General features: G+C 43.8%; 6 protein-coding genes and 1 long non-coding RNA gene across 23 annotated transcripts in view; 4 read left to right on the top strand and 3 right to left on the bottom strand.

Moving 5' to 3' along the window:
* The first annotated feature begins 100 nt into the window (after window positions 1–100).
* Window positions 101–5,751, top strand: Myd88 (myeloid differentiation primary response protein MyD88). Its single transcript, XM_020943508.2, has 5 exons — window positions 101–1,731; window positions 3,784–4,082; window positions 4,149–4,317; window positions 4,387–4,573; window positions 5,115–5,751. The coding sequence occupies exons 1-5, from the start codon at window positions 1,161–1,163 to the stop codon at window positions 5,557–5,559; spliced, it is 1,671 nt and encodes a 556-aa protein (XP_020799167.2). The 5' UTR covers window positions 101–1,160; the 3' UTR covers window positions 5,560–5,751.
* Window positions 4,451–5,208, bottom strand: LOC147644517 (uncharacterized). Its single transcript, XR_015270427.1, has 2 exons — window positions 4,753–5,208; window positions 4,451–4,682 (listed from the first exon to the last, which is right to left on the bottom strand). It is a non-coding gene; the product is annotated as an uncharacterized LOC147644517 (long non-coding RNA).
* Window positions 5,752–6,843: 1,092 nt separating the features above from the next.
* Drep2 (DNA fragmentation factor-related protein 2) lies at window positions 6,844–18,299 on the bottom strand. 3 transcript variants are annotated; one of them, XM_086827170.1, is made up of 4 exons: window positions 14,237–14,392; window positions 14,148–14,200; window positions 12,284–12,554; window positions 7,478–11,724 (listed from the first exon to the last, which is right to left on the bottom strand). In XM_086827170.1, exons 1-4 carry the CDS (start codon window positions 14,382–14,384, stop codon window positions 10,544–10,546), a joined length of 1,653 nt encoding a protein of 550 aa, XP_086683296.1. In that variant the 5' UTR covers window positions 14,385–14,392; the 3' UTR covers window positions 7,478–10,543. The 3 variants fall into 3 exon arrangements, with proteins under 3 accessions (XP_020799256.2, XP_086683296.1, XP_086683297.1); XM_020943597.2 differs by lacking the exons at window positions 14,148–14,200; window positions 14,237–14,392 and adding an exon at window positions 17,266–18,299 and having other exon boundaries at window positions 6,844–11,724; XM_086827171.1 differs by lacking the exons at window positions 14,148–14,200; window positions 14,237–14,392 and adding an exon at window positions 16,632–16,682.
* Mad1 (Mitotic arrest-deficient 1) lies at window positions 18,280–20,986 on the top strand. Its single transcript, XM_020943595.2, has 4 exons — window positions 18,280–18,596; window positions 18,657–19,711; window positions 19,782–20,596; window positions 20,659–20,986. Exons 1-4 carry the CDS (start codon window positions 18,470–18,472, stop codon window positions 20,864–20,866), a joined length of 2,205 nt encoding a protein of 734 aa, XP_020799254.2. The 5' UTR covers window positions 18,280–18,469; the 3' UTR covers window positions 20,867–20,986.
* On the bottom strand, window positions 20,929–24,925 carry Cog6 (conserved oligomeric Golgi complex subunit 6). 2 transcript variants are annotated; one of them, XM_086827169.1, is made up of 5 exons: window positions 24,623–24,925; window positions 23,121–23,293; window positions 22,430–23,061; window positions 22,148–22,368; window positions 20,929–22,087 (listed from the first exon to the last, which is right to left on the bottom strand). In XM_086827169.1, exons 2-5 carry the CDS (start codon window positions 23,277–23,279, stop codon window positions 21,138–21,140), a joined length of 1,962 nt encoding a protein of 653 aa, XP_086683295.1. In that variant the 5' UTR covers window positions 23,280–23,293; window positions 24,623–24,925; the 3' UTR covers window positions 20,929–21,137. The 2 variants fall into 2 exon arrangements, with proteins under 2 accessions (XP_086683295.1, XP_020799255.2); XM_020943596.2 differs by lacking the exon at window positions 24,623–24,925 and having other exon boundaries at window positions 23,121–23,267.
* LOC110176964 (uncharacterized) lies at window positions 23,274–24,556 on the top strand. The gene is made up of 3 exons (XM_020943471.2): window positions 23,274–23,477; window positions 23,558–24,303; window positions 24,366–24,556. Exons 1-3 carry the CDS (start codon window positions 23,385–23,387, stop codon window positions 24,502–24,504), a joined length of 978 nt encoding a protein of 325 aa, XP_020799130.2. The 5' UTR covers window positions 23,274–23,384; the 3' UTR covers window positions 24,505–24,556.
* Window positions 24,644–25,214, top strand: part of Pkn (serine/threonine-protein kinase N) — a 41,425-nt gene continuing 40,854 nt past the window's right edge. For 6 of the 14 annotated variants that reach the window (XM_086827160.1, XM_086827157.1, XM_086827151.1 and 3 more), the window contains exon 1: window positions 24,644–24,798. The gene's annotated coding sequence lies outside the window, so the exon portion shown is untranslated. Of the gene's footprint in view, window positions 24,806–25,214 lie in introns of all 14 variants that reach the window. The other 8 variants (XM_086827162.1, XM_086827146.1, XM_086827141.1 and 5 more) reach the window with 3 other exon arrangements.

The raw sequence follows: 25,214 nt of genomic DNA, 5'->3' as shown, positions 1-25,214 counted from the left end.
TGGTGCCATCTGGTGAGAGCTTTCAGAAGGAGAAATCCAAAGTTGGCAGCAGTGTGACCATGTCCAAGAGTAGTTTGCAAAAATACCAAAACAAGCAGCTATCGTGCCGCGCTTTGGCCTATCGATAACAATTGCGAGCTTTGTTATCGTGATCTGTGCTCAGAAAAAAAAACGCAGCAGGGAAAAAAGTGAAGATAAATTAATTAGCAATTAGCAATTAGCCAGTGTGTAAATATTGCGAGCGTGTAAAACAGCCGCCGCCAGACTAGAACCAGCTGAGTTGATAGCTCCCATTGTCCCAAACCGTGCCAGCGTTCCGCGTGGACGTACGTGAAACCAAAATAAACAAGTGAGGAAGGAGCAGGGCAAAGCGGAGGAAGAGAGACGAGACAACGGAGCAGAAACAAAAGCACAAAGCGGCGGACAGAACCAGTTGAAAAAAAACAACAAACCGGAGCGGACGAGCACTCGAGCAATCTCTCGCCAAGTCGAAATTTATTTTTGTGTTTAGTGCGCCCCTGTGTGTATGTGTGTGTGTGCGCGAATATATATATATATAATATTTAAACAAAAATCATACGCCAGACAAGAAGATCTCGCAGCGGCAGACAGATAAATAAAAACCGAATTTGAATCCCCCCAAAAACAAAACGAAGACGACAACAGAAAACCACAATCGAGGGACAAAAACAACGCCGACGACGGAGACGGAGACGGTGACGCGGCAGGCAAAGGTGCTGGAGGTCACTCGCGGCACATTTCGCGCACGGTCGTCTGTCCCCCCCGCTGTCCATGTCCCCCCCTGCCCCGACTTGACACCACCCCCCGGACGCGTAACCAGTTCGAGTTCCATCCGCCCGCAACAGAGCACGCGCGATCTTCACACAAAAAAAAAAAATACAAATAATTAAGAAAAAAAGCGAGGAGAACGTAAAAAACAATAGCGAAGCTCACGCGCTTCTCTTTTATTATTATTGTGTGCGCTCTCGACTGATAAACGTCAGTTGATAAATACATTTTGTCGTCGCATCCAGCAGCAGGAATAAGCAGAGACAGAGACAGCGACGACGACGACGACGACGACGACGACGGGGAGTAAAGGGGAACAAACACCAGCAAACAAACACCAATTATTCCAATAAAGCCAGCGCCAAGTGCGAATGCGCCCTCGATTTGTATGCCATCAGCAGCAGCAGCAGCACTCGGCGGCAGCGGCGGCGGCTACCCATTCCCACTTCCACATCCATTCCCATTCCAATACCCATACCCATTCCCATAACCACGTCCAGCCTGAGCCGCGTCCACATTCCCACATTGACGTCAGCTATCGACGTTATCGCAACGCTACCAGCATGGTGGTGGCAGAGACGGGCGGCGGCGGCGGCCTGGTCGGCATGGGAATGGGAGTCATGGACACCTCCGCCGGATCGGGACACTTCAATGAGACACCGCTCTCCGAGCTGAGCATGGAGACACGCACCCAACTGTCGCGCATGCTCAACCGCAAGAAGGTCCTGCGTTCGGAGGAGGGCTATCAGCGGGATTGGCGTGGAATTTCGGAGCTGGCCAAGCAAAAGGGTTTCGTGGATGAGAATGCCAATAATCCCATGGATCTGGTACTTATCAGCTGGAGCCAAAGGAGTCCGCAAACCGCCAAGGTCGGACACCTGGAGAACTTCCTCGGCATCATCGATCGATGGGATGTCTGCGATGATATCCAGGAGAATTTGGGTAGGTTTTTTATAACACTAATGACAATATAATAGATTGGGCCTTATAAAACTGATTTATAATGTGTTTATTAGAGGCATGTGATGGTTATATCTTTTATATAGGTTCTGAAAGCATTCTATCTTCTATTTGGAATTATTTGTGTTAATTTACAAAGGTTAGATCCTCTTTAAAGGCTTCTCCCATTTTGTTTTTAGTTAAAGATAGATCCTCTTTATTTCTTATAATTAGTTAAAGATATTTTAAAGGTTAAGATAAATTTACACCATATAGTTATTCTTGGAAGAATTTCCAGTATGATATATGGCTCAAAGAATTATTTGCATGTATATTAGATAATCCAATTAGAAGCTATAGCCTCTCTGTAGTAAGATCAATATTGTGCAAACTTGTATTTACAGGGAACTGATAAATAAAAGATATACTTCATAAACTATATATGTATAAAGCTTTACAACTTTCGCAAAGATCATGCCATCTAAAGTTAAGTTTAAAAGCATTATTTGTAAGGAATATTAATCAATAACTAAAAACTTCCTTCACTACATCTAAAAATGATTACATTTTGTGTTTATTTGAATGTATACTGTATAAATAGGTACATATATCTGCAATTATTCCTTTCTGTGTTACCTGTACTTATCGCCAAACACATTGAGCAAAGCTATTCAAAAGATAAGTCGGTTAGATTTATTATTAGCACAAAAACGTTTCGAGTTGGTCACAATGTTTGTGGGAATGTTTGTGACGTTATCCAAGTTAAACTAGATAGCAGTTATATCATTCTTATCTATCTTTATATAACACTAACTATCATTAGCTAAAACAACATACAAACCTATGATAGTGTAGTTAGCTAAAAAAGGAATTATAATTTCCGAATGATTTGTTTTTTAAGGCATCGTTATTTATTAGCCAAAAGCATTCAAGTTATAATTTTATTACTTACCCCATAAAAATCAGTGTCAAAAAAGGAAGATATATTACCAATTATTCTTGAATAACTAAACAACTAATAGTTGTATAGGAAAGTGGTCTATAATTTATGAAAAGGTTAAGATTACTAACAAAACGTATCAAAACAAATAACCTTGCAACCCAATAGGTTTTGGGTTATATATTCTTTATTAATTTATTTATAAAATAAAATGGAAGCCAACTTCAGGGAGCCGAATTTTGTATACCCTTTTTTGGTTGCAATTGAACCAGGTGGTCAAATTGAAAATCCCTAAGCCAAAAATGCATTAATTTCAATTCGGAAAGCTGTCTAATTTTAGTTTTTATTAGATTATTAAATCTACATACTGAGTTTTAAAATTTAAGAAACTAATTTTTTGTTTGCCAATTTTTGACAATTTTAACGATGTAACCCCTTATAAAATTTGGAAAAAATTTAAAAATTTATTTTTCTTCCAAACACGGCTAGTTTAATTCGCCTGTTGATGCTGATCAAAAATATATATGACTTCTAGGGTCGGAAATGATTCCTTCACTGCGATTCAAGTTTCTGACTAAAATTAGAATACCCTGTAAAACGTATAAAAATATAATGTACGTGGCAAAATTGAATTTTGAAACTCCTGATATATTCTGGGTGTTCCGTAAAAACACATATGTATTATTCTTTGAGCTTTCTAAATATCTCTAAATAGATATATTTAATTAAATTTCTGCTTAAAGTTAAAAAATTACCTTTTCCAAGAGATCTATGTTGTTGATTCTAGAATTTGCGTTCTAAAATCAACAAAAACAGACTGTTGTTGTTTGTTGATTTCAAAAAAATAACAAACTGCGCTGACTTTGAACACATGTATTTTGTTTTCGGTCTAGAAATTGAATTCCTCATTCTAGAAAGATGCTTCACAGCGCTTTAGGTATTTTATCTGTGGCCAAAAACTTAATTAATGTTCCGAGGAAAACGTGCGAATTGGAAGTTTAATTTGTGGAGGCCAAACTCGAAGACGAAACGCTTTGATTAAAGAAGTTTAGCAACATTTTCCATTAATAATATTTATAAAATTTATATTATTTAAATTTAAATTTAATTTGCAGCCAAGGACACCAGTCGCTATAATGTCAAGCGGGAGCAACGACAGGCGGCTCTGGTGGAGGCCTGTCCTCCGCCTCCCAGTGACTGCTTCGAGGCCAACAACAACAATAGCAACTACAGCAGCAGCAACAACATCACCGTGGGCCAGAGTGTCCAAATCCTGAGCGATGAGGATCAGCGATGTGTCCAGATGGGTCAACCGTTGCCCCGATATAATGCCTGCGTTTTGTACGCCGAAGCGGATATCGATCATGCCACCGAGATCATGAATAATCTGGAATCGGAGAGGTACAATCTTAGGGTGAGTTGATATAGATGTTAACCGTTTTGGAATGCCATTAAAACTGAGTAATCTCGCCACCTGCAGCTCTTCCTGCGTCACCGCGACATGCTCATGGGCGTTCCCTTCGAGCACGTGCAGCTCTCCCACTTCATGGCCACCCGCTGTAATCACCTGATTGTGGTGCTCACCGAGGAGTTTCTCCGGAGTCCAGAGAACACATACCTCGTGAACTTCACCCAGAAGATACAAATCGGTGAGTGTTGCTGCTGGGAGTAACCATAGGTCGGTCCAAGTAACTAGAGATCTGTTCCCGTTCCCTTAGAGAATCACACTCGCAAGATCATACCAATTCTGTACAAGACAGACATGCATATACCCCAAACTCTGGGCATCTATACGCACATCAAATACGCCGGCGACTCCAAGTTGTTCAACTTCTGGGACAAGCTGGCCAGATCGCTGCACGACCTGGATGCCTTCTCCATCTACGCGCCGCGGCAAGTGCAAACGTGAGTGATTATTCCATTTAGGTTTCCTCGAGTGGTTCGATTCAAGTGGCTGCCAGTCATGTGATGATGAATAGTAATCTTGATATAATTCTAGGCGATTATATGGGCTCTAATATCGAATAGAGAGATAATGAGGAAAAGTACTTGTCTATATTATTGTTTAATATTCATTTTATTACCTCAAGTCCTTGCACTTTGTTTGCAATAAGTTTTAGAGGCTGCAACAATTCTCACATAAAATGTTGTAAACAAAAATTATATATGAGCAAATACCACACTGCGTATGGGTGATTTGCTTTGGTACTAAGGCTTGTTACTCATACGCAGTGTGGTATAGTACTTACTGCGGGAATTTTAATTAGAATTTTTCGTAGTAAGTAGATGAGATTCTCTCTCACAATAAAATATATATTTAATGGTTATATGAACGGATTTATATGAATTTAAAAGGTCTTTCAAATGGGCATATAATAGAAAATATTGTTTTTCAAATGTATACACTCTAGATATCCAATTTAAACAATTATTTTCCCCCATTCAGACCCTCTCCCATGGAGGAATCGGCACCTCAGCGTGTGACCACACCGAGCATACGGATACAGATCAACGACAAGGACGTCACCGATATGCCCAGCTACAATAATAGCTACAACAGTGTACCGGAAGCGGCAGAGACCACAGTAGTTTCGGTATCTGGCGACACCAGCTTGCCGCTGCCGGAGATGAAGCCCAAGAAGAAGGATCGGTTTCTGCGGAAGTTCACCCACAGCTTTGGCAAAACACCAAAAAGCGATGGCAAGCCTTTGCGGCACGCTCACTCCGTCAGCACCATCAATGTGACGGAACGGGAGAGGACACTGAGCGCGAGTAGCTCCAATATCTCCACGACATCGGAGAGCAAGAAGAGCTCCATCAAATGGCAGCCGAATATACTGAAGAAGGTTCTATTCTCGCGATCCAGCAGCAAGCTGCAGACGCCAGGCTGAGGAGGAGACCCCTTTGAGTTCCTCTTTCCTGCTCGTGTGTGTGCCCAGTCTAGTTACCACCCTCCATGCTTAGTGATAATCCGTAGCCTGTAAACCTAATCAAAGTCAAATAACTAACTTAATACTACTTAGACGCACTTGTTAACTTATATAAGACAACAACGAATAAAGACAATACCACATATGTACGTACACATATCTGCACCAGATGTATATCACAAAGCGCACAAAGCACACAAAACGACCTAATAACGACTCTTACTGATACGATACGATGATATATGTACTATAGACTTGATAAACACACAAATTGGCAATTGCGTTCTGAGTGAGGAGGTTAAATGCTGACGCTGCTAATCGAAGCGCTCAATTAACTGTTAGTCACGCGTTCGATAAGTGACTTACTTAATTCAATTATATGGCAAGCCAGAAAGCAACGCAACGTAGACCCATCATCTCAGATGAGTAATTGAACACATATAACGTATACGAACTAGTGCCAGTGCATTCCCAGTAGACAAAACTAAACTATTATTTCAGAAACAAAAACAATGTAAGTTTAAGCATTAAAAGTTGAATTTTTAGTAGATCAAAAATCGTTTTGATGATACTTAGGGAAGGCAATTAAATTTACTAATTTAAATGAGCTCAAAAATAGATGAAAACTAAACATTTTCGAATATTTTACCATAGTTTTTTTATACTATCATACTTTTTGTCAACTGGGTGCTCTCACACTATATGCTTTATCAATACCAACCGTGACTGTGACTGTATCGTCTGGTTCTATAGCTAGCACTAAGTATTTGTTTACTGTTGTTTATTTTTGCCATTGGGCAGGTCCCTAGTGATTAGCCTTACTCCATTAGCGATTCTTAACGATTGCTGTGAATGCGTGACCATATATACGGGCTATATGCACTTAATCAGCACACTTAATACATACTAATATTACCAATACTGTATACTTAGCACAGTGCGTTTCGAAACTATATTTAGCTCAATGTCGGGCATTGCTCGCAGCGACCTCAACGTGCTCTCATTTATGGTTATGAAACGCACCGTTTGCCGTATCGGAAATGAGCTAGCGCTCGGCGGCGGCAATAAACTGTTCAACTGTTTGGCTCAATAATTTATTGTTGAAATGTAGACAACCTTTAAGTTCATGTTCATCTATGTTTAATAAACATTTGCAGTGAGTGAATCCCCACGAATATATACAGTTGAATGTTTATCGATCCGAGTTCCGGTTAATATCTGCACACAAAACAAAAGTTTTTCGAATTTTTCGGTTTAAATTTTTGTATTTTTTTTGTTTTATTTATTTTCGGTTTTTTATTGTTTAAATCGTTTAATGTTTTAATAATAGCTCCTCGCTCACATGCCTCTCACTGCTTTTTCCCTCTGTTTTTTTCGCTCTCTGTGTGTTACAATTTACACTGTGAACAAATTTTCTTTTTTTACTTTTTTGTTTTTAGCTTGAGCTTGTTCTTTAAACTTTGTTTTTGTTTTTTCCTTTCTTTGTTGCTTTCTTTTTAATTGAATTTATGTTGTTGTTTTCTTTCTGCTCAATGTTATGTTTGTGTGTGAGTGTGTTTTGTGTATTTATATATCGATTTATATATATGTTATTAATTTTAATCTGTCGTTTGTTATTCGCTTAGCTTTGTTTGTTTGTTTGTTTTTTTTCCGTTTTTGTTTAGAGTTATTTTAATGATTTCATTATCGTTTAACAAAATTAATAAAAACAGTTTTTGTAATTTTTGTTTCCACTTCATTTTGTTGTTGTTCTTGTTGTTGTATGTGTATATGTTAATTGATCAATTTATTCGTAATTCTCATATATTAAAACAATGTAACGCATGATGTTGCATCATGTTGATGATGCTGCCGCTGCTCTCTCGCTCTATGAATATTATTTGCAAATTGGTTTTTTTGGTAGCTTAATTAATGCCTCTTCATTTGGGGAGCTCGCTCTCTATCTCATCTTATAAATCTAACTGATTGCATTTACACAGAGTGTGTGACGACGACGACGAGTCTGAGTGGGAAAGGGAGAGGAATCGGAACAGGAACCGGAAACAGGATTTGTCTTGGACTTGGGACTTGGGATCATCGGTATATCGGTATCGAAACGGAAAAACCTAACTAACGCAACCGGAACCAAGGGCTGTGTGTGTGTGTATGTGTTTTTATGTGTATGTCATTTATTGCGTTAATTCTCTATAGTTAAGTGTTAACAATGATTATGATTATGGAAGTCAGCTGAAGAAGTCTGTATCGGTTTTGGAAGTTGAGTTATCATTATCATCGTATTGCGAGTTCCCGTCTTATAACTATGTAATGCTTGCCGAGTACACGCCAATAGGTATTCTTCGCTTCGATTCGATCTCCGCCCTCTCGAACTCGGTCCTTTAATCATACATACATACACATGGAGAGATATATTCATCGTCGTGTTTTTAGTTTTTGGTTTTTGGTTTTGGTTTTGGTTTTGGGTCGCTTGCCGTTCTCGACTTACTAATAAATTAAAACAACGCTAATGAATTTGTTTTTCGCTTCGCTAATTGTGAGTTCTCGTTTAACGTTCCTTCTCTTGTTTGCTTTACTTTATTTGACTTTTTCCCAACCTGCCTTTCTTCGCTTTTTTATTATTATTATCTCTTTATCAATTAATTATCAACTTTAATTTTTCATTTATACATACTAGGTTTTTCTTTGGAATTTTTGTTTTCATTGATTTCCCACATTAATGCTTAGATTTTGTGCCTTGGACAAACGTCTGTTAAAAATCGCTTTCTCTTTTCGCTATCCACCTTCGCCTTCCCCTTCCGTTTTACTTTATTATTTCGTTTGTTTTGTTTTACTTTTTATTTTTTTTATAGAGCAGAATACAGTTTGTGGTTGACCTCGGCTGTGTTTACTAAGTCCAAATCGTTTGCTTCATTCCCTGTGCCACTCGCGGTGTTTAATGGAGCAGCGGTGTTGGTTTGTGGCTCTCGTATCCATAGATTTGGTCCAGGACAGAGGGAGGAGCTCGTAGACCAGCTACGGCTGCTTGGGGAAGCAACTGGGGGAAGAGATCCCTCAGGACGAAGGGGAACTAACTATCTAAAATCAAAAATATGTTTAAAAACTGATACTTTTTAAAAGGAGTTTGAATATATTCGAAGGTAGAATCAGAAATCTTGAAAAATGCAAATTTTAAAAGTTTGAATATCTTCAAAAATGTACAGATTTTTAAACTGAACATATTCCTGATTTTAGACATTATCCTCCATAAAAAGCCGCTTGCTCATTTAACTCGATTGCTTGATACCCGTATGGAACAGTCAAAGTTCTGGAAGTGGAAGCCTATAACTCAACGAATGCATCTTGATGGCGAGATGTTGGCAGTGTTTCTTCGCTTACATTTCTTCGATTGCGATCGTGTGTGTGATAGTTCCGATGGATCTTGATCTTTAGCCAATTAGCGCGGTCTATATCTACTACACATTAATTTCATTTTCTTTTCTTTTTAGTCAGTTTGTCAGACATTTACGAGCATTCATTTTTTGTTTGTTTTTTTTTTTTTGCTTATTGTTTCTATTCTCTGTGTTTAATTTTAACATTGTGCGCGATTTTTGTTGAACGTTTGACAACACTACAAATAACGGCAGTTTTACATGCTGATGCGGATGATTCGTCGGGAATTGTTGCACAGATTTGTATGTTTTTTTAGGGAGTGTGGAAAATGTAGCAACATTAACAAATAATATGCCTCAAATCGACGAGTGTTCGCTGTCCAGGAACTATACAAATGCGGTTTATACAGGGCGGTGTGCCACAGAAATCGTTATGGATTTAAAAACAATTTAAAGATTTAAAAACTATTACAATATTTCCAAAGAGATGTCAATTAAGACTTAAAAACTATTGGAACATGTGAAAAAGTAGACATTGAAATAGATTCCTTATTTTCTACCCACTTTTTTGCATAATTTTTAATAGATTTTAAATCACAAACGATTTCAAAGACCCATTACAACCCTGTATCTTTCTTTTTCTAGGCTTTGGGGGGACAAAAAAACAACTGAGGAACTCTGAGGAACAACACTACATAGGATTTACGAGAGACCGACTGAACTAACAGTTAGACTTTCAGTGTACGTCTCCCCCATTCTTCTTTTGGCAACAACAATTTATAGTCTCTGTTATCTATATAATCTCTCTCTACTCTTCACAACTTATAGTCTTTGGGTTCAGATTAGAGATTTCCTGACTCGATTCGCGAGTGGCAGTCTGTGTCTGTGAGGGGGTTCTATCCAACTAAATAAGGCTATTTTGGCACACAATCACAACGGAACACGAGACATCTATTGTACAACAACGATAATAATTAATAATTAATAATAATGATAATAACACAGGGAATATATGGGTATGGGGTTCCGGAAGTGCATGCTCTGATGAATTATGTGGGCGTGGGTTACTCCAATTCGATTTTTAGATATTCTCTCTCGATTTTTTTGTTTTTTTGCTTTTAACGTCGGTCCCCGTCTATGAGAATTCTCTTGCTAAATGCTACAAAAACTGCGATTACCTGGTTTCGCGCTTATGTGTGTGTGTGTGTGTCTGTGGGGGGTGTGTGTATATGAAAGTGTGGTGTGATTTGTTGTGGCTGGCTTTGCTTTCGCCTTTTTGTTTTTATAATTCACGTTTATGCTTACTTCACTATTGTACAATGTGCGACTTGCATTATTATATTCTCGTAATTATTTTATATAAGTATATATGTATATATGTATGCATGTGTGGCTGTTGGTGTGTGTGTGTGAGTGTGAGTGTGTGGTTGAGCTGCTGGGCTACTCCTATATATTTTTGGTTTTCCTTTTTTTTTTGTTAAGTTTTTGTCGTTTTTTTCGGTTTTTGGTTTTTGTAAAATGCGCTAGTTTATTGATACCTTCAACCACTCGTGGGTCTGCCCGCCTGCCTGCCTGCCCATCTAAATTCTGTCCTCCTCATCCTCTTCTTCCTCCTCCTCCTCGACCTCCTCGCCGTTCTCCTCGAGCTCCTCCTTGTAGCCGGGATGCTCGGAGATGGCATAGTAGTTGCCATTGTAGATGACGCCCAGTTCGCGCAGCGCATCGCCCCGTATTGTCGCCTTTATCGTCCAGTTGTAACAGTCGTCCGACTCGGACTCCCGATCCAACCGCTCGACGTCGAGTATCTTCGAGTTGAGGCGCTCCAGTATGATGCCGATGTCCTTGATGCTGAGATGGCGCTTCTGGTCCACCGACAGCTGGTCGATCAACAGCAGAAACTTCTCCGTCGTCGTCTTGTCGTCCTCCATCACTGTGTTTTCTGTTTCGCTCTCGGAGCTATCCCTTTCCGGGGCAATGTCCAGGAAACGCACATGACCCTTGGCTCCCGACGAACGGCGTTGCATGCTGCCGCTTCCTCCGCTACCGCCGCCGCCACCTGCACCGCTTCCGCCCAGCATAGGATCCATAACCGAGGGTGCCGACTGCGGCTGGGGACTGCTGCAGCTGCCGTCCTGAATGGGCGACGTGGCCACGCTCTTGTGCACGGCTATCTTGCGCCCCTCCTCGTGCAACGCGCAACAGTGGAAGTCACACTCCGTGGTGCTCGGACTTCCCGCCCTGCTGGGCGTGTGGGCGTGGTGGGCACACTCCGGCGTGTGAACGTGCACCGCCCCAACGCCGACACCACCCGACACGTTGCTGTCGAAGGAGCTGCCCTGCTTGGAGAGGCGCCTGCTGCCGCCGGGTATCACAACTCCTGGTGGCAGGACAACACCGCCGGGATGGTATATGCTCGCCGGGCCGTCGTCGCTGATCACCGTTATTTGGGGACTGGCATACCGGGGCTGGGAGGACTGCGACGACACCGACTTGTTGTCCAGCGAACTTTGCGCGGAGAGGCCCTTCTTCGAGGGCGAGTACTTGTCGGAGGTAAGCAATCCATTGCTGCTGCCCAGGCCGGAGCACATGCCGCCACCGCTGCCACCTCCACCGCTGCTCCCGCCTCCACCCTGCCGCTGATCCCAGTGCAGAACGACCGTGACACGCCCTTTGTTGTCCATGATCTTCCACGACGGGGTTTCATCGTGCAGCTCCAGTGCATGGATCGTCTCACAGACGATTTTTGGTATAGCTGATATGGCTGAAAGGGAAAGTTTTCGATTAAATTGTGGATTTTTTTAAAGGGAATTATAAAGCCAAAGTTGAGACCTAGATAACTTCTTAAGTTATGTTTAGGCTTTAAGATAGAACTTGACTAAAGGCACTGGATAGATATATATTTTCGATTCCTCTGGCACTTGTTTTATTTCACTTAACGACTTGCCTAGCAAATTAAATGTTAACAATGGAAACCTTAATCGTTCTCTGACAGAATCGCATTAAAACAATAAGGAAATTTATTGCTTTTGAGTTTTATTTTTGGACTCTACGAAAATGTGCTTAAAAAAACAATACTAGAATCTGAAATAACCCTGAGGATTAAATGTTTAAATTTGCGTTTCTTTAGCATTAAAGTGAAATCAAAGCTAAGAAACTACTAAGGGATTTTTTGAAAACCATTTGTAAACAGTTGTTTAAGGTAATAAAATGTTTAAACAAATGCCAGGCAAGTTTTTTGATCTCTTTGAATTGCCTTTACTATTACTATTACTCTGTAAGTTAGGTTCCCTTTAAAAGAAGTCGGATCTTAGGATACTTACCAGCCTTTATGACATCAACGCCAGTGGGATACCAGCGCTCGCCCTGCCTCAACAGCAGCAGCACCGTATTGTTGGCCAGGGTGCGAAAGTATTCGCCATCCTCGATTTGGGTTCCATCACACTCCAGAACAACGCGGACCGGTTCTGAAGCAGGAACCCCTAGCTTATCCTTGCCGCGGACCAAGAGCTCCTCAAAGGTCCCAACTACGACGCCCTTGCGCACATTCCGCCAGCTGTCCCAGATTTTCAGTGGTCTCTTGCCTCGAGACTCCTGCGAGGAATGAAACGATTAGTTGAAAATTGTGATATGAAGCTATGGAGTGATGGAAAGGATGCTGTGGATGCAGGATGGGCGTGACACCTGTGAAACGCTGCGCAGGCAAAAACAGTGACAAGTGGGTGTGGCATGGCCCGGGCTGTGTCATAATTCCCTCAGACCCGCTAATTGAGGTTCAAAAAAGGGCGCAAATGTCAAGGCCACCATTGCTAATGGATCATTCTCATATATAAAAGGGTTTTATCAAAAGTCCTTATACCACATATTTTCCCCAAAAACCATATTTCTCGAATTTCCACTCAATAAAAACGCAGGAAAAATCCCAATCGTATGGCGAAAAGTGAAAACAAAAAAAATAAAACGAAACGTATCCTTTTTGGCCTAACAGCGCTCGCAGCTGTTGGCTAACAGTAACAGGACGACAGCAACAACTACAACGACTTCGGCACGAACAGCCGAACAAGCGAGCGCACAGGACGAAAGCTGCAATGTTTAATGTATTGCAAGGACATGAGTGTGGCGCTCCAGTGACCCAGTAACGAGTGCAGCGCACACGAGCCAAATACAAATATGAAAAGGAAGCACACTCTCTCTTTGGATACCCGTCCGTCCGTCCGTCTGTCCGTCCGTCTGTCCGCCTGTCCGTCGCTCTGTCCGTTTGTCCGTTCGTCCACCCCGTGTAATCCCTCCTCTCCAACCAAATAAAATGTTTGAAAAATTACAAAAAATTCATGTTGACATTTTGCTTATTCCTCCGCACCGAAAACAAGCAGAAAACTTTTCATAAAAATATTTCATTTCTTTCGCTCTGTGTTTTCCCCCGCTCTCCCCTCCCCCCTTCGGGCTCGTGTATTTCTTTCGTTCTTTTTTTCTTTTTGTGACTTGGGATAGGTCAGTTTGCTCCGCCCCAGCGCCATATGGCGTTCCATGGGCACTAATAGCGATGTGTGTGAGGCAGTAGATTGGGTATTATAAATTCGGAAATTAATAAATGTCTAAGCAGTTCCACTAAAGGGGAACAAAGGCCAAGAGAAAGACGGCAGCTTTAGGGGGGAAATTGTGTAAGGAAAATGTGTGTGGCATCAAAATTAAGTGGAACTAAGATAATGTATTGAGGCAATATACTTCACAAGTTAAGTTTTTAACAAAGATTTCTGTTCAAGAAAGGGGAGAAAGTACAAATTTGGCGACTAGTTTTAGATTATCTCAAGTTTCAAAGAACTCTGTTTAAAATAGAGTTAAGAATCCCAAAAAACATGACTATATCTGCCTTCAAAGACACTAAAATCTAGAAAACCAGAAGCATGTTGATTGAAATACACTTCCGTATCGAAATATCTTCATAGTTAACTAGGCATTTAGGCCAAAACTATTCAAGGTAATCTCTTAATTGATACGAGAACTCGACAAGCAACCAGTTATAATGGAATATGAATATGTATGTAAAAATAACTCTCGATATGGCTAATTCGATTTAGAAGAGGTTCCAACTGTATTTGCCGAAGCTATCTAATCGAAATGTGTGTGCTTTGTGATTGAATGGACAAAGATATGATAGCTTATCGGACGCAGTGCCTCCAATCGTACCAGTGCGGACAGGCTTGCGCCCGCGGAGGGACCCGTTGTGATTGCCGAGCCACCTCCAACCACTCCAGTACCCATCCCACCGACGCCACCCACACCTGCAGCTGCTGTGGCGGCAGAGGTAGCTACGCCCTGCGTGGCCTGGGCCGCCGCCGCAGCTGCGGCTGCCACTTGTCTGATGCTCAGACAATTGCAGAGCGGCTTCGTCACGCCCAGCGTGCACAGGGCGTTGGACCACATGGTGGTAGTGGTTGTGGTGATGGTGGTGGTGGTGGTGGTGGTGGTGGTGGTGCTGCTGGGGCTGGAGCTGGAGCTGCAGATGGCACTCGCTTCGCCCTTGCCAGCCACTTTTAGGCCGAGATCCTGCGCTGCGCTGCACTGCCGCGGCTGCTGCTGCTTCTGCTGCTTCTGCCTTCTCTGCTGGCTTTCGATTCTCTGGCTCTGGCTCTGGCTTTGGCTCAAGGTCGTCCTTCCGTTTCACACTCGGCGGTCGGGGGGCGAGTAATCCATGTTTAAGTGTGGCTAATGCTCCTCCTCTTTAAAAAATCGTTATATAAACGCGTTTTATTTTGTTTTATTTTTCCTTTTTTTTCGTTTTGTGTTAAAAATCCGCCTTGGAAACGACGACGATTGTGAAAAGTTTTTACAAAATTTAAAGCTTATTGCTTATTGTTTGAGAGTCCGGGGGTTAAATGCCTTGCGTTCGGGGAAAATTCGTTATTAGAAAAATTGTTTGTTGGGTCACCAAGAAAAAAAAACAACAACAACAATTAAACAACACACATGGCACACACGCAATACTAAAACGTCTTCTTGGTAAAAATGGAGATGCTTTCCCTTTCTTAAATTGGGATTCTTCGGAAGATTGTTATAAAAATCTTGCTAAACAGCAGATGGGTCTAAAATTTCGCTTTTCACTGCTCGCATTCGCACTTCGCACACTTCGCATTCGTATTTTTGGGGCAGGTCAGGGCGGGTTGACCTTCGCACTTCGCACTTTCACTTTACGGATACGGATACTACGCGCCTGCAGCAGCGCCCCTTTTGCCCGTGAAACCGCCGAGTTTTCCTTTTCATTTGCATTCCAACGCTGCTCAGCTCAGCGCCTCGATTATATTATTATAATGCGGAAGAGTAGTTTAATTTATAAATTTTCGGAAAAGTTAGTTTGTAGAAAAATGCAGGGTCCACACCCAGTTAAACGTGGTGTTGCCACTGAACAAAGGCGAAAAGTGCCAGCAGCCTTTTCTTTAGCTGCCTCTGTGTGTGTGCGCCTGGCAGCCTGGCAGAGAAAACTGTGAGTTTTCCGAGTTTCCCGATGAGATGCTGCATCGGATTTTACTACTGCTGCTGCTGCTGATGCTGCTGCTGCTGCTGCTTCTTGTTCTTTTGGGGCTGGGTGCGTTTTGCAGCGCTCTAACAGCGCTTGAAATGAGCACGAAGCATCTGCTTGAGAGGAATGCAGTTCCAGTGAGAGAGTGCAGCCGAAAGCTTTGTGGCAGAGGGAAAGGGAGGACCAGAGGAGTGTGGACAGGACACAACCGTTGCTAATTAAGACAAGCCATTCTTAGTTATTTAACGCAAAATGCTACAACATTTACTTATCCCACATTCACTTGCACCTTTCACTCTCCTCCTGTGTTCGTTTTTTGCCCATCCCCCTGGACAGTTTACAGTCTTTGGTCGTGCTTTGGCCTACATTTGCATCAATGTGATATAATCAGGACGCTAAGGCGCGCGCACGCTCCACAAGTAATCCCAAGGATCCAAAGAGTTTGATTTTGTAAATATTTACACGCAATCAAAGTCGATCAATTAACTGTTACTATTTGTTGTTTACCAAATAAAAATAGCGAACTTATTCTGCTCCAAAAGGGGCATACTCTGAAATTCAACATTTAGACTGCAACATTAGGCATTCAAAGAGTGCTTTGATAAAAGGGGGGCAGGTGAAGAGGAAAAAAAAAGTAAAAGGATAAGAGAGAGATGCAATATAATATGCAGTTGTGTGCTCTCTCTCTCTATCTTTCTTTCTCTCTCTCTAAACAGCATTGCCAGCTGGGAGTGTTAAATGATAACAGAGCTGTAACGTAGCTGTAACTTCTGGCCGAGTTTTTTAAATTGGAGTAAGAAGCAGAGATAATCTCGTTTTGTTTATGCTTAATAATGCTAGATCAACTGCCAAAAACTAAAAGCAACCTCCAGCGGCAGCAGTGTCAACCGCTTTCAAAGGGATTCCCAAGCTTTAGGAATTCCCAACCACTTTTTGGGGACATCGCAAAGCAACAATTTCGGAGACGCCAAAAGCAGAAAAATGCCATTCTTGGGGGTGTGTGCGGAATAAGGGATAGAAGGAGAAGGAGGTGGAAGAACAACAGTTGCAGCAGAAGCAGCACGTGGAACGAGGGGGTGGCTGCGTTGGGGGAGTGGCGCATTTGTGGGGCGTAAGTATTACCTCAGTTATTTGGGTCAAAGCTATTCACTCACCCGCAAAGCAAAACGAAACGAAGGAACTGCATAAAACATGCACAAACACGCATACACTTACAGCAAGATTCGCACACACACTCACACATACACACTTCCATACAAAGGAGAGCTTGGGGGACACGCACACAAAGAGACTAATGCGGGACACAGGCTTAATAGGTTCCTCTGGCGGATGCGGACGCGGAATATTCGCAGCAACGATACGCCTTTCTAGATACACTAGAAAAAAACTTAAATACCTTTTTAATCTTATACATTTTCATTTAAAAAAAAAGGAAAATAAATGTTAGCCAAGGTTTAAAAAAAATTAAATAATATTCATGTTCAATAATTGTTTCTATTTTTACTTCCTATTCAATGTAAAATCACTATTTTCAAATATATTTTTGTAATTTATAATGCGTTTGTTAACTAATGTCCTACTGTAACGTTTAAAATCCTTGTAAACGAGTGTATTCCCATTTTCGCTCGTGGGCTAGGTTCATAACGGAGGTTTTACAATGTGAAAGAGCGAGACATGATTATGAAGTGAGAGAGCAGCTGATTTAAGTCGTGATTTTGCGCTTGCGATCGAGACAATTAACGGTTTAACCGCAGTTGCCGGCTTCGCTTTTAACACGTTTCCACTTACCTCTCTGGCCATTACGACATGTTCTCACCAGCGGCGCCCGCTTAGAGGGTCTGCCATTTACTCAGCGGCAAGCACAACAACAAAAACAGCAGCGCCTCCACTAGCGAGAGCGAGCAACAACAAAGCTCACGCTTTTCGCGAATACAAGAGTGCGTGCGTGTGTTTGTGTGTGAGTGTGTAGGCGGCAAACAGGATAATCAGAGAGACAGAGAGAGAGAGAAAGAGTGTGGGAAGTGTGTGTCTGTGTATGAGTGCTTCAAAAATTCTCTACTACACGTTTATTTTCAATCTTCTCTTCCCGCACATTTCTCCAACGCGCCGATGCTTCGTTCTTCCTTTTCTTTCCTTTCCTTCTCTCCGTGCGTGGGAATGAATGTGTGTATGTGTGCGTGTGTGAGTGGCCGTATAGGTGTGTATTGGAATTTCCTACTAGATTAGTTTAAGCCAGCTTGCATTTGTTTAAACAATTGGCATTCATCACTATTGAGCAATTTGTAATTGTAAATTGTCTCTACCTACGCCCACTTTTATAGGTGCGGCTGGTGGTGGTCAGGATTTGCTATTGGCAGTGGTAGTAGTCGTGTGTGTCTGTGTGCGGGCGAGAGAGCGCATTGGAGTACCGTTATCGCTGGCGGAGCCACATTTTCCTATTTGACATACACTTTTTTGTTGCGATTTTCGCAATTTTTTGCGGCACACGCGTTTTGTTATATTATTTTGGCTATTTTGTATAATTACTTTCCGATTTTTTATCTCGTTGTATTCTCTAGTTTGGAATATCTTCCTTTTTACAGTTTTTTTCTTATTGGTACACACGCCTTTTCTTCACATACGTTCTAGTTTTTGGCAGTTGATTAATTCCTCGGGTTTAGTCCTTTTAACTAGTTGATTGATGTTATGTAGACGATTTAACAGTTTTTATTTAGCGAAAACAATAACATTTAATTCATTTTAAGCCGAGAACAAACGCAAATCAATTTTTATTTTTCGGCACTCGAAGCACTATCGGCTATCGGTTATCGATAGCTTTGCCATTCGCCGCGAGCGTGGGCATACGATTGCTGGCTGGAAAATCATCGATAGTTTGCCGGTGTTTTAGCGTCAAATATTGCCACCATCTGGCCACACTGCAAATTGTCAGAAACTGAGAAAGCAAAATAAAATTTAATAAAATAAGCCAAAAAATAGTTAAACAGGCATTAAAATGGACGATATACGCACCAGCATGGATAACATGTTGGCGCGTTTCAACGAAAGCATTACTCATTCAGCCCCCAAGAAGCTGCTCTTCAACCGGCTTTCCACTTCCTTCTCCGACGACTTTGTGGCCTGTAAATGCTTGTAATATTTAGTTAAAATCCATTTAATAATAAAATTCCACATCTTGATAGCTCCTAAAAAGCGTCGCCTGGATCAGGAGCTGCCGGACAACAGCTTGAATGCCAGCTCCAGTTCGCTAAACAATTCCTCGACCGATGGCCGGAGCTCCATCGAAGCCTCCAAACTGCGCGCTGAACTAATCGAGTCCAAGTCTATTATTGTGCAGCTGCAGAATCAGTTGGAGCGGAAGAATATCGAGCACCGCCAGGCCATGCTGATAGAGGAGAACAAGAGTTCCGCTTTGAAGCAGCAGTGTGATATAACCAGCAAACTGCATTCGGAGCTGGGGGAAGCCCTGAAGGCGAGCCGCAGTCGAGAGACTATCCTTAAGGAGGAGGTTCATCGTGCCAAAACAGAGCTGGGCCAATTGAAGCTCAAATACGATGACATTGTGGCTAATCTGGAGCAGAAGAAGTCTATGCAGGAGCAGGACGCCCGTGATGTTCAGTTCTGCATTACCAGTGAGTTGGACGAGTATCGCCGCATTGCTCAGCGGTCCAACATCGAGCTACAGGCCACACACACTGAGCTGGAGAGCGTCCGTCGTAGCTATGACGAGATTAAGGCCAGAGTTTCCGGATACGAAGAGCTGCGCGGCAAGCACGAGATGCAAACGCTCAGTCTCAACGTGGCCAACGAACGGATTCGGGATCTGGAGTCGCAGATCAATGCGTACAACGACTGGAAGGAAGTGACCAAGGTATCGCAGAAGCGTCTGGCCAACGTTCCGGAAATGCAGGCTGAGCTGGTACGGTTGCGCGCCCAAAACCAGCGCTTGAATGATGTGATCGGAAATAAATTGCTGCTGGAGGAGCAGGTTAATGACTACAAGACGCGCCTGGACCGATTGGAGGGTATCCAGGCGGAGGCGGCCAGCCTGCAGGTAAAGCTGTCGGGTGTGGAGCAGGAGCTCAAGTTGTGGGTTAAGGTGGCCCAGGATCACTGTTTGCCCAACACTCTGGTCAGCCCCATGGCACTGCGTTCACGAATTGAGCAGCTGCTGCAAGAGGATATTGCCCAAATGGCTGAGAAGTCATCTGCCAAGTGGGACACCAAGAATTTGCAGGTGGGGACAATATTCAAACTTTTACGTAGCTTTAACTATTTTTAACTATATTTGACATTAATATCCACAGAATTCCCTGCGTGACATGGAGCAAAAGTGCGCAGTTTATTTGAAGAACATCGAGGACCTCAATATCGTGCTGAAGCGCCACAAGAACTTCAAGGAGCGGCTACAGCGCAAGCTGATCACGGTCTCCAAGGAGCGTGACTTTTACAAGCAGATGGTGGATAACTTTGACAAGGACATGACCATGAGCAACACCAGTGTGGCCGACATGACGCAGGACATGCAGGTGCGCTATCGCGTCGAGGTGCTGGAACGCACAGTGACTGGCTATAAGGAGATGTGTGCCACATTGGAGCGAGAGATTCAGGCATTGCGTCAGCAGGAGATGCTGGCTGAACCCTCCGGCGATGGCTATGACAGCATTAAAAAGGAGCTGGACACGCTGCGCCTGGAAAACGAGAAGCTACGCCGTCGCAAGAGCGAAATGGAATTGGAGCTGATGAATCGCTGCCTGCTCGGTGACTTTAACATGCGGGACTACAAGGTGGTACATCTGAGTCAAAATCCCGCGGCTGACGCCTACGAGTCCACCAAGAACATTATGGAGAAGTTGCAGGCGGAGATTGAGCGTTTGAAGCGGCGCAACAAGATGCTGGAGGATGGCCAGCACGAGCAGCGCTTGAATGAGACGACCACCACAGGGGGCATGACCCTGAATTTCAAAGAGTTTAACCAATTGCGCGCTGATCTGGAGTCGGCCAATGGCAAGATGCGCAAGATGAAGGACTGCTTCAAGGCGGCCAGCAAGGAATACCGCGACGTCTGCTACATGTTGTTGGGCTACAGGATTGATCGCATTGGCGCCAATAGCAACTATCGGTAGGTTAACTCATCTGCTTTGACTTTATACATTTCTTTAACATGTTTCCCCCATCCTGCAGCATTTCCAGCATGTATGCCGAGAGTCCGGATGATTATTTGGACATTACCCTCAATGAATCCAATTGTTTGGCTCTGTTGGAGTCACCCTACTCGCAGACTTTTAAGCCGGCTATTGATCAGCAGCTGGCCGCTAGTAACTCCTTTCCTGCATTCTTCTCCGCACTTACCCTTGAGCTGTTCCAAAAGGCCACAGTAACCATAACTTAAGGATACGTTCAAGTGTACGAAAAAGCCAATTTTGGCGAGAGATTCGAGTAAAAAATCATAAATTTTGTCTGCGTAATAAATGTTTTATAATTTAAGTAAAGTCCTTTCACAAATCAGAAACTTGCATGTAATTAGGAGGGATTAATAAACAAATAGATCCTTAAGATAGACTCCTAGCAAACTACCTCGGCTTTGTCGTGAGCCTTCAGCTCACTCTTTCTCACAATAATAAACAATACACATTGGAATAATAACGACAGATACGCGCTCACTAACTCGAAGTAAGGATGTGGGCCACCTGATCGGGAGTTCGGTGCAGCAGCTGCTCCGGCTGCTCAAACCCATTCGCCGGATCATGCACCCGCTCGTAGATCTGCTTGTAGATGGCCACGATGACGTTGAAGGAGCGCTTTTGCACCGTTGCTCGATGACTGCTGGACATGATGAGCTGCACCTGGGGCAGTAGCAGCACATCGGGTAGCTCCAGGAAAGCATCCATCTTGGACATGAATATCTTCAGCAAATTCGTCTCGATCTTGGACTGATTGCTCTGCAGGATGGCGTAGATGGGGCCCAGATTGAGATTGGCAACCAGCGACGAGGCCTGCTCCGAGGTGAGTGTGTCCAATTGGGCATCCGACTGGGCCTGCAGTCGCTCCACGCGCTCATCCATATACTCGTAAACGGCCAGCGAACTCTGCATGTGATGCAGACAGTTAAGCAGATACACGCCCATGTCCACAGTGGGGAGATGAGCGGCACTTTCCTGGACCGACTGCAGTAGCGGATCGATCACACAGCTCACAATCTTGGTGATATCTGCTTGGCGGCCATCGACCATGGTGGCCACCGATAGGATCTCTTTAAGCATATTCAGGAGACGGGCAACGCTTGGCGGTGGTACCAAGTCCCTTTGTGGCGGCTCCAGAGCCAAGCCGGAACCTCCCGAAGGGCGCTGCAAGACGCTCCGAACCTGGGAGGCCAGAGCACCCAGGTAGATCTGTTCGCTGCTCTTCTGTAGCTCCACCAGGCACTCCTCTAGACTGCCGCCCTGCACCACCTGACGCATTATTTGCTGGTAGAAACGCAACAAATTGGAGATGGTAAACAGCACAATGGTGTCCTTCTCCGCCTGCAGAATGGTCTCCACGCGAACCTTCAAGGGATGGCAAACGCCATCCGCTATGTAGCCCAAGGCGCTCTGTAGCTGATCGGAAATGTCTGTGAAAGAAGTATTATGTTTTAAAGAATAAGGTATAATCTAGCTGAAGAGATGCCCACCTTGCTTGTCGCACTTCTTAAACAGCAGCGACAGGTTCTCCTTCTCGCTGGGAATACTCTGATGCAGCCAGGCGAACATATCGCCTATGTAGCGCTTTGAATCATGGGCATGTAGCTCGATGGGCTTGGGATTGCCGCCAGGACCGCCCTCCGTCAAGGCCTCTATGAACTGCCGCACCAGCACAGCGCGTCGCGCAATGGCGTACTCATCTATGACATATCTGCAGGAGAATTAGGTAAGTTGCAACTTAAACCCAGAAAATAAACCAAGTAAAAACCTACTTAAAGAGCACCGGACGATCCTGCAGGCGACTCATGGCCTCCACAATCAGCGGACCAATCTCGTTGTTCTCCAAACTGCGACAATGGTTTTGAGTCCAGCGATAGAGGCGCTCCAGGGCGCCCTCCTGGTGCAATGTCATCTCCTCCATGATGTCCAAGGCAGCTGTTTGGTAGCCACATTGCATCAGCAGCCGGCAATCAGCATGGATGCTTTGTACTCTATCCAGCACCCGAAAGAAGTCGTGGACAATGGGTGCATCTTTGGCAGCGCCATACAGCAACTGATGCTCTTGCCCGCTCAGCTGGAATCTGGCCAAAAAGGCCTGCGCAATCTGCTGATGCACCTCCAAACGTTCTCTCTCCCTCTGCATGGTGTTGGTCTGCTCGATAAGATCCTTGGTCAGGGCCTTCGATGTCTCCAGATCCGATTTCATAGTCTCCACTGACGTGGCCATCGTGTCCAGATCTTCGCATACCGCGTCCAGCGAGAGCTTAACCTCGCGGAAGGCCTTCAGGAAGTTCTCATTGATGCCCACGGAGCGGTGTTCGATCTGGCTACGCAGATTCCGGCGATTTTGGAGTGTGTTCTCCGTGAAGAACGTAGACAGACCGCTGAGCGCATCCAAGGTGTCCTAGGAGGAGGAGAAACTATTGTTTACCAAGGTGACCTTTCAAGCTTGGTGAGTGTCACCTTATCTGACTCCAGGCGCGCCTCCAGGATCTTATTGACCCGTTTTTGGATCCTGTCCTGATCCTCCGGTTTTTCGGTTTTCATTTTGTCAACTAAAGTGTGACCAGCCAAAAATAACTCGCCAACGGGGCTGGAATAAGTAAGCACTTCCTTATTCATCAAACCTGGTCATACTGACAAAAAGAAAACAATTCACATTTTTTGGAAGAATATTATTTAAAGCATTTAATTAACGTTTTTTAAGCTCAAAGCTAAACCAACATAATGGCCGCCCTGGCCAGCTTGACCGCCCAGTACACGGATTCGGAAAATGAGGGAGAGGCCAGTCCGGATTCCCAAAATTCTACAGCGTCCCAGGTGAGCATCAAGAAAATCAACTCAAATCATCAAATTCAAGAAAATAAAGAAAACTTGTCAAAAACATGCTATGCCTACAGGTAATCATTCCGCCCAAGCGACCCACGCCAACACCCACCAAACAGGATTCGGAAACGAAGCGATCCAAGCAAAAGAAAAAGAAGCACGCCAAGAAGGTGCGACGATTGGTCAGCTACCAGGACGACACCTTGATTTCCGACGAGGAGGAAGACCGTGCAGCAGCCGTCTCGAACGAGGAGGATTCCAGTACCTCCAGCGGCAGTGATAGCTCCGACTCTGAGGGCAGCGACACCCCCAAGGCCAAGGATAAGAGTAGTACGGGCAACGGGGCCAAGGAAACTGACACTCCCATGGAGGTCGATGAAGAAACGGAAGGTTTTGCACATGAAGAACGAACCGCGGAGAGCTACGAGAAGGATCCAAAGTACGCCAAGTACAAGTTCCAGCTGCCACCAGAGCCCAAGGGCAAGCCATCCGCGGAACTGGTTGCCAAGATTACCAAAATGTACACCAAGATGCGGCAAACTAATATGGATATGAACCGGGTGATCCAGGACCGCAAGGAGTTCCGCAATCCCAGCATCTACGACAAATTGATCAGCTTCTGCGACATCAACGAGTTTGGCACCAACTATCCGCCGGAGATCTACGATCCCTTGCAATGGGGCGAGGAATCCTACTATGAGGCATTGGCGGCGGTCCAGAAAACGGAGATGGTGAAGCGCCAGAAGGATCGCAAGGACATGGACAAGGTGGAGCAGGCCACAGCGCTGGCCAGGAAGGTTGAAGAGGAGGCCAAAAAGCGGTAATAACGCTTACTATTGCTAAACTTTTTTAGATTTTATAAAAATCTGTGTTAATTTGCAGGAAATCCAAATGGGATCAGCCGGCTCCGTCTTCAACAGTGGTAAAACCCACGCTTCCGGCCTTGACCACCACAGTTACTGGCACCAAGGGAACCGTCATATCCGCATTTGGCTCTCTGCCTAAAAAGCCAGCCGCTTAGTCATAAATAAACTTGTATAATTTAAGAATATAAAATTGTTTCACAAAAATAATAGTAATGGTTGAAGTCTTCGCTAAAAACATTATCGATTATCGATTGTACATCAATCGATACCTACCCGATGATTAGCCATCGATGTATCGTTGCTGTTACTTCCCACCTCTAGTCTCGCATCCGCCTCGCAGTTTGGTTATTTTTCGTTTTTAATCATCACAAAAGTTCGAATAAAAACAAAGCCGTGTTTATTCTGTGCATGCAGGCGTCAGCACCGACGTTTTGATTTTAAAACTCCAAGTGCGTGGTAATAATCTAATGTGCAACATCAGCAACTAGACACCGAAAGAAAATACAGAAGACAACGCAGCAGCAGTGCAAGAATTTTTGATCTGAACCGAGCGTGTTGTGGCAGTGTGTGTGTGTGTGCGAGTGAGATAACATGAGATTTGTTCGAAGAAGATAAAAAAAGATGAAGAAGATGCCGTCCAAGTAGATAATTGTAAATCCCTGTGAGCGTGCGTGCGTGTGCGAGTGTGAGTGTGTTTTTTTGTGCGCTGGCTGAAAATTTTGTTTAAACAATCTTGGCCGTGCGATTATTTCAAGGTGCATAATAAATGCGGATGTGGCCATTTACACGCTGCTGCAACCGGTATTTCGTCTCTTGTCTTGCCTCTCTGTCCGCCTTGCTCCTTTTTCGCATTCGCATTGGGGCT

This window comes from Drosophila serrata, unplaced genomic scaffold (genome assembly GCF_035046125.1).
Source record: "Drosophila serrata isolate PLE 108 unplaced genomic scaffold, ASM3504612v1 contig_165, whole genome shotgun sequence".
Classification (NCBI taxonomy): Eukaryota; Metazoa; Arthropoda; class Insecta; order Diptera; family Drosophilidae; genus Drosophila; species Drosophila serrata.
This window is presented reverse-complemented; position numbering and strand designations above follow the sequence as displayed.

Bases quoted from the DNA above. Each gene is read 5' to 3' on its own strand.
- Myd88 (XM_020943508.2), top strand. From the start codon at position 1,161: ATGCGCCCTCGATTTGTATGCCATCAGCAGCAGCAGCAGCACTCGGCG. The intron at 1,732-3,783 runs GTAGGTTTTTTA...TTTAATTTGCAG, and splicing joins TGATATCCAGGAGAATTTGG to CCAAGGACACCAGTCGCTAT. The intron at 4,083-4,148 runs GTGAGTTGATAT...CGCCACCTGCAG, and splicing joins CGGAGAGGTACAATCTTAGG to CTCTTCCTGCGTCACCGCGA.
- Drep2 (XM_086827170.1), bottom strand. From the start codon at position 14,384: ATGTGGTCCAACGCCCTGTGCACGCTGGGCGTGACGAAGCCGCTCTGC. The intron at 14,201-14,236 runs GTGGCGTCGGTG...GAGTGGTTGGAG, and splicing joins CACAGCAGCTGCAGGTGTGG to GTGGCTCGGCAATCACAACG. The intron at 11,725-12,283 runs GTAAGTATCCTA...TTTCCCTTTCAG, and splicing joins CGTTGATGTCATAAAGGCTG to CCATATCAGCTATACCAAAA.
- Mad1 (XM_020943595.2), top strand. From the start codon at position 18,470: ATGGACGATATACGCACCAGCATGGATAACATGTTGGCGCGTTTCAAC. The intron at 18,597-18,656 runs GTAAATGCTTGT...ACATCTTGATAG, and splicing joins CTCCGACGACTTTGTGGCCT to CTCCTAAAAAGCGTCGCCTG. The intron at 19,712-19,781 runs GTGGGGACAATA...TAATATCCACAG, and splicing joins GGGACACCAAGAATTTGCAG to AATTCCCTGCGTGACATGGA.
- Cog6 (XM_086827169.1), bottom strand. From the start codon at position 23,279: ATGAATAAGGAAGTGCTTACTTATTCCAGCCCCGTTGGCGAGTTATTT. The intron at 22,369-22,429 runs GTAGGTTTTTAC...ATTCTCCTGCAG, and splicing joins GATCGTCCGGTGCTCTTTAA to ATATGTCATAGATGAGTACG. The intron at 22,088-22,147 runs GTGGGCATCTCT...CTTCTTTCACAG, and splicing joins TAAGAAGTGCGACAAGCAAG to ACATTTCCGATCAGCTACAG.
- LOC110176964 (XM_020943471.2), top strand. From the start codon at position 23,385: ATGGCCGCCCTGGCCAGCTTGACCGCCCAGTACACGGATTCGGAAAAT. The intron at 23,478-23,557 runs GTGAGCATCAAG...CTATGCCTACAG, and splicing joins AAAATTCTACAGCGTCCCAG to GTAATCATTCCGCCCAAGCG. The intron at 24,304-24,365 runs GTAATAACGCTT...GTTAATTTGCAG, and splicing joins GAAGAGGAGGCCAAAAAGCG to GAAATCCAAATGGGATCAGC.